We start from the raw sequence: 6,674 nt of genomic DNA on the forward strand, positions 1-6,674 counted from the left end.
GGACATTGTTTTGTCTATATATTCACACATGCATTTATGTTTTCATTCAATACAATTATAACATGGATAATAAACAATTATCTTGAAACAAGAAATATAATAATAACTATTTTATTATTGCCTCTAGGACATATTTCCAACAAGAGGACCAAGACCAATACAAAAGAGAGGCCCGGTCTCTGTATCCGGGGGGCATCATCTCGGCTGGGGCAAGAATCCGCCTTTGTACTCGTCTTCCACCTCAAGCAATCCAAACAATGAGAAGTAAGGTTTTACACCGTAAGGTGGCCTGAACCTGGGTAAACTGCTTGTGGGTCCTTGTTTGTTGTCCTAAGCTCGAGCCGTTGAAGAGTCGTAGTGAGGTCGAGAGGTAAAACACGGTAGGAGAGCGAGCGCACCCCAAAGTTCGAACCTTTGTGGGTTTGCGTAACCCCGATTCCGACAAAGGCTTGGTTCGCGAATCGGCAGAAGAAGATATTCGCCGACGATGGCCTGAACTAGGTGAACCTAGGGCCGTGGCCAATGTGCGTTCATTTCGAAGTGCTGACGGGTGTGATGGCCGCTGGCTTTGTTGACACATCAAAAACTTATTCATTTTAAGTGCTACTGGCTCTATTGCCTACGTGAGACTGTAGAGCGAGTATTTTGTAGGTCGTCGGTCGTGTTATCTGCCGGCATGGACTAGTACGGAAAATGCTGCATCTACATAAGCTTTATGAAGATTAACGTAAGTCTCCTAACTAATTAACTTTGTCCCCCCCTTTTCAAGAGGTGGGGGCGCTTCATCCTTCAGACTTTAATTTGATTGGTCCATGTAACACATTACGTAAAACATTTATGTAGCATAGGTGCATGTAGCATTGCTAGACTGGTACGAACCGTGACCGCGATAACCTTTGTTCTAACCGGCGGATGAGATAAGCCAAAGATGTGGCCGCGCGTTAGGCGTCGGACCGACGCAAATACAAATCTGAATCGACACGGTCCTATTTCCACTCGTAAACCGACGAAATCTGGATCGTAAGTTCGAGTTGCAGTAAAAAGGCTGCAAATACGACGACTTCATGCTCGAGCAGGAGGAAGGTGCTGCGTGCTGCGGCGCCGACCAGCCGGTTAGCTGGCTCCTGGAACCAGCGGATTGGGTTCGCCGCCGCCGCTCGAGAGGCAGCGCGTATCACGACCCCACCCACCCTCCGTGCCCACAACAGGGAAAAGCCGAGACTGATGATTGACGCTGAAGGAGCTGGAGAAAGGCGGCTGGTGGGTGGGTGGGTGGGTGGGTGGGTGGTGGTCGAACATCCATCCCCGTGGCCGGCCGTTCCCCATCTCCCTTCCCAAATCGATGGTCAACTCAACCCTCCTTTGCTCCTTCTCCTGATCCCCACCCATGTCCCGCCTTCTCCCCCTCCTCCTCGCCTTCATCCTCTTCCCCGCCACGCTCCACGCCCAGCCCAGCATCGCCCCCTCGCCGCCGCGGTGCCCGCTAAACTTCACCGCCCTGCGTCCCTTCCTCGCCCCGCCGCTCCCCTCCGACGACGCCTCCCGCTGCGCCTTCGCGCTCCAGTCCGTCCGGCTCCTCCTCTCCCTCCACCTCGCCGCCACCGGCTCCTTCCTCGTCCCCAACTCCTCCTGCCTCCCGCCGCTCCGCGACGCGCTCCCCTTCCCGCTCTCCCCGCCCGATGCCTGTGGCCTCGCGGGCATCGATGCGCTCCTCTCCGCTCCTGGATGCGGCAACATCTCCACGCGAGGGGATTTCGACAACCGAGTGCCTGCCTCCGCCCGCAGGGACATCAACGCCAGCTGCTACCGCGAGCTTGGCCCCGTTCCGGTCTGCACCGCCTGCACCACCTCGCTCAGCAAGACGGCCGCAGCCTACCTCCTGCCTGGTTCCCCCGACGGTGGAAACGATGTCACCGGCTGCGTCCAGTACCCCTTCATATACGCCGGCGCCGCGGCCAGCCTACGCGGCCCCGACGACCCAGACACAGCCAACTGCCTGTACCTCCTTAATGTCAATCCCGAACCCTCCAACGGGCCCGGCGCCTCTGCCTGGCTCTACGGCGTCGTCTTTGGATGTGTCGCCTTTGTACTGCTAGTTGCTGCCGCTGCTGGTTCGTGGTTCTTCGTGTGGCGACGCCGGAGGCGGGCTGCCGCTGCCGCACTGGCCGCGGACAGCAGGAGCAAGCGCTCGCTTGCGATGGAGTCCATCACCGCCAGCACCACCCTGCTCAAGTTCACCTACGACGACATCAAGATGGCCACGGGGAGCTTCGCTAGAGACAGCATCATCGGCCGCGGTGGCTTCGGGAATGTCTACAAGGGGGTGCTCCCAGATGGCGCGGAGGTGGCAGTGAAACGCTTCAAGAACTGCTCGGCAGCCGGGGATGCCGCGTTCGCACATGAGGTGGAGGTGGTGGCCAGCGTGCGCCATGTCAACCTGGTTGCGCTCCGTGGCTACTGCATCGCCGCCACGCAGAGAGAGGGGCACCAGCGGATGATTGTGTGCGACCTCATGCATAATGGCAGCCTCCACGACCACCTCTTCGGCGCCGGGGAGTGCCTGATGGCATGGCCAGTGAGGCAGAGGATTGCCATCGGGATGGCACGGGGGCTGTCCTACCTGCACCGTGGCACACAGCCAGCTATCATTCACAGGGACATCAAGGCAAGCAACATCTTGCTCGATGATGATTTTGAGGCAAAGGTGGCCGATTTTGGATTGGCCAAGTTTGCACCCGAAGGGATGACACACGTGAGCACACGGGTTGCTGGCACAATGGGCTATGTCGCTCCAGAGTATGCCCTCTATGGCCAGTTAACTGAGAAGAGTGATGTCTACAGCTTCGGAGTTGTTCTTCTTGAGCTTCTGAGTGGGAAGAGAGCATTCATGTCTCTCAATGAGGGAGAGAGCTTCGTGCTTGCTGACTGGGCTTGGTCATTGGTTCGGAGGGGGAAGACGCTGGATGTGCTCCAGGAAGGAATGGCTGAACCTGGTCCTACTAAGGTCATGGAGAAGTATGTACTTGTGGCAGCACTCTGCACACATCCACAGCTGCATGCCAGGCCAACAATGGAGCAAGCGGTGAAGATACTAGAAGCAGATTCAGCACCAGGGCCGTTAATCATTCCGGACAGGCCTCTCCCTGTTGTTGCAAACCTGGCCGAGATTGAGAGGTCAGTGAGCAGCACCGGCTCAGGTCAGCTGTTCAGTCCCTCTGGTTTCCGGTCTTTTATTCATAGAAACGAGGATGCTACACGGGAATCTCCAAAAGAAACATGACATTTTGTTTCTCAGTTGCAATTTAATGTCTATCATCTTTGTTTTGTTAGCTTCATTTTATTTCTTGGATTACGCATTGCAGGCAGCTGTTATAGATGATTAAATGTATTTTTGATCTCACAGGAAATATATGATTCTCGTGTGACAGTTCAATTCGTTTAAACATATATAATGTTGTTTATCTTTACTACTGTACATATGCAGCTTAGTAATTGATGGAAGCTTCTTTCCTTTCTTTTATTTTTTGAGTTTTTGGAGATGATATGTCGAAAGCTTATGTGAGGTCTAGAGCTAGGAATCATCGAATTTCATTCATCTTCATAGAAGGTAGCTACAATTTCAAACCAGGAGAAGGACGGGAGAGAGAGGAGAGGAGGAAGAACACGCAACGCACACGCTCGCCAGGTTCCAGCCGCCGCGCCCGATCCGCTTGCCTGTCTTAAGTAACAGCTGGCCTCAGGCCCATTCGCCACCCGCAAGTCGGGCTGGCTTGCGGGTCTCCCTCTTGGACCAGCCCGCATGAGGATGCTCTGCTTCTGGTTCGCTGACAATCCCTCCCTTAGAAGCGGGCAAGCCGGTGCTCGAGAAAACTTTTGCTGCAGCGAGATCTTGTCCTCCCAAGTAGTCATATCCACTGGCAGGTTGCTCCACTTGATCAACACTTGCACCAGGAAGGATGCCCACGCTTGATTACTCGTTGTTGTAGGACTTGCTCAGGAATCTGAGCAGGGGTTGACAGTTTGGAGGAAGTACTTTTTTGAGCAATGAGACGTGGAAGGCTGGGTGCACTTTGCTAGTGTGTGGTAGAAGCAGTTTGTATGCTAGTTCACCAATTCTTTCCAGAATCTCAAATGGACCATAAAACTTGAAGGCTAACTTGTGGTTAGCTCTGGGTGCTACTGACGACTGAAGGTAAGGCTGTAGCTTGAGGAAGACACGATCGCCCAGGCTGCAGCTTGAGGAAGACACGATCGCCCACAACAAAGGAACGATCAGTGCGGTGCTTATCTGCTTGATGTTTCATTCGTTGTTGAGCACGAAGACAGATTCCAGAACCACTGCTCGATGAATCAACCATTGCTGCAGATCAGTTGACTGAATTGTATCATCTGCTGCTACTCCAAAGTGACGAGGACCATGACCATAGACTATCTCAAATGGAGTCTTTCCTGTAGCAGAATGCATGTTGGTATTGTACAAAAACTCACACAATGAGATCCATTTTGCCCAACGAGAAGGGTGCTGTGACAGTCCGTTGCCGACGTTCCAGAAGATTCCCCTTTATTTTCGTTTCCGTCGTGTGATTAGTTTTATTCGTTGCATCATCATTTAGTTTGCATCGTCGCATCATGCATGGCATCTTGCATCGTCTCTCGCGTGTGGTGCTTCGAGTGCTCTCCGAGTCTTAGGGTGATAGGAACTCCCCTCCTCTCTTCTCTTTGATTTGTTTTGGGGTTGTGTAAAGTTTCCGTTTTAATCCTTTTAAAAAGAGAGCGTCTTCTTTTAAAAACCCCTTTTATTAAATGTGGGGGCAACCCCTTGGGTTTTTCTTTATTTTCTCCTTTCGTTTTATTTTAAAACCGTCCAATTTTATTTTCTCTTTTAAAGGCTTTTATTTTATTCTTTAAATAAAAGAGGTTTTATTTTATTCTTCAAAAGGGTTTTAATTTTTAATTCTTTAAAAGGTTTTATTTTACTCTTCGAAAAGGTTTCATTTTTATTTGTTTAAAATGCCCAATCTAATTTTATGGATTGGGGTATAGTTTTCAAAGGAGCAAAAGCATTTTTTTTCTTTTTTTTATTAAAAGTTCTTCTTTGTTTAAGATTTTTTTTCTGTTTTAAAAGAAAACAAAAGACCAAAGGGGGAGGACCCAGGCCAAGGCCCAGCAGGCCAAGGCCCAGGCCTCCCCTTGCCCTAGCGAACAGCCCCGCCAGCCCTAACTCCTCGTTCTCGAGCGTCGTCGCTCTGCCCCGTGCTCGATCCCCTTCCCCCTCACGCAGCCACCTCCCCGCCCGTCCTCGGCCCCGCCACCGGAAGCCATGGCTCGCCGGCCTCCCCTTGTCGCGCCTCCCTCGCCCGATCCTCCCCGCCATGGCCTCGCCTCGCCGCCTTCGCGTGCAGCCGCCTCGCCCCGTCCCCGTGTGCTCGTCCCCACGCCTCGCGCCGGTTCCTCTGGCCGCCGCCTTCCGCGCCGTGCCCTGCCGTTGGCCGCACCGCCGCCTGCAGGAGCCCTGCGCCCCACGCCTCCCCATCGCCGCGCCCGCCCTGGTCGCCGCGCCGTGGCCTCCCCATCATCCCGTGCGCGCGCCGCCTTGGAGCTCGCCACCATCACGCCATGGAGTTCCCCTGCGTTTGTGCATGTGCTTTGCCTTGCTGTTGCCGTGTGTTGCGCCTCATGCCGCGTGGAGCTCTGCCTTGTTGCTGTCGCCGTGTTGTGCTGCTGTCGCGGCTGTAGATGTTGTTGTTGGCCGCTGCTGCTTGCCTGCTGTTCCGTTGCCTATTGCTGCTGGCTCCTGCTGATGCGTGCTGTTGCCGAGCGTTTGCTATTGCTCTTGCTGCCGCCTGTGCATGCGCCGCTGCCGTAGCCTGCTAAGTTGATTGCTGTAGCGCTGCGTTTTTTGCTGCTGCTGCTATAGTGGCTGCTGCCTCATGCTAGTGCTTGCTGTCGAATTGTTGTATATGTTGCTGGCTGCCGATAGTGCTTAGGTAGTTGTTGCCCGATGCTAGGTTGTCATGTGTGCTTGTCTGCATGCGATGCCTGCAAGTGTTGCTGTTGCCTGTGCGGAGTGTGGTAGCTGCTGATTGTTTGCTAGCTGCTGCTATAGCTAGTGCTGTTGCTGGTTATGCTGTCGTCGCTTGCCGAGGTTGCTGCTAGACTAGTTGTTGCTGCCGCTTGCCGTCGCCGCTTGTTGTTGCCTTGCCCGGTTGCCTGTTGGAACGTCACGAAGATCGCGTGCACCATCCCCGACACGTGGAGCCGGTAAGATCGCGAGTACCACGTCAACGACGACGACCCCCGACCATCTGCGAAACGAGTACGACTACCGGCGCCGAAGACCGAGAGCCACGACGCCGAGCGAGCGACTACCGTCGACGAGACCGGTACCACGACGTCCACGACGACCGTTGTTCCCCTTCACCGGACCGAACCACTCCGATTCGCACGCGTCGAAGGTATACTGATGAGACGTGGCCGAGAACCGTATGCATGTATTGTACGAGTTGAATGTATGTATGCACCGTATGTTTGACTGTTGCACGTTGTCCCTCTATGTTGTGGCCGACACATGGGAACCCGGTAACCGGGATCACCCCATCTTATTTACCGTTCCCGCACGCGTTCCCAGCATGTTGGCACGATTACTCGTCGAGTTGTCGGGATAGGAACGTTGC

The 6,674-nt window shown here is 53.9% G+C and overlaps 1 protein-coding gene across 1 annotated transcript; it reads left to right on the plus strand.

The window, feature by feature from the left end:
• Positions 1-1,248: 1,248 nt before the first annotated feature.
• On the plus strand, positions 1,249-3,467 carry LOC123447968 (probable LRR receptor-like serine/threonine-protein kinase RKF3). Its single transcript, XM_045124718.1, has one exon. It carries the CDS (start codon positions 1,388-1,390, stop codon positions 3,278-3,280), a length of 1,893 nt encoding a protein of 630 aa, XP_044980653.1. The 5' UTR covers positions 1,249-1,387; the 3' UTR covers positions 3,281-3,467.
• The last annotated feature ends 3,207 nt before the right edge of the window (positions 3,468-6,674 follow it).

The sequence above is a fragment of the Hordeum vulgare genome, chromosome 4H (genome assembly GCF_904849725.1).
Source record: "Hordeum vulgare subsp. vulgare chromosome 4H, MorexV3_pseudomolecules_assembly, whole genome shotgun sequence".
NCBI classification, from domain to species: Eukaryota; Viridiplantae; Streptophyta; class Magnoliopsida; order Poales; family Poaceae; genus Hordeum; species Hordeum vulgare.

Coding starts and splice junctions, on each gene's coding strand:
- LOC123447968 (XM_045124718.1), top strand. CDS start 1,388: ATGTCCCGCCTTCTCCCCCTCCTCCTCGCCTTCATCCTCTTCCCCGCC.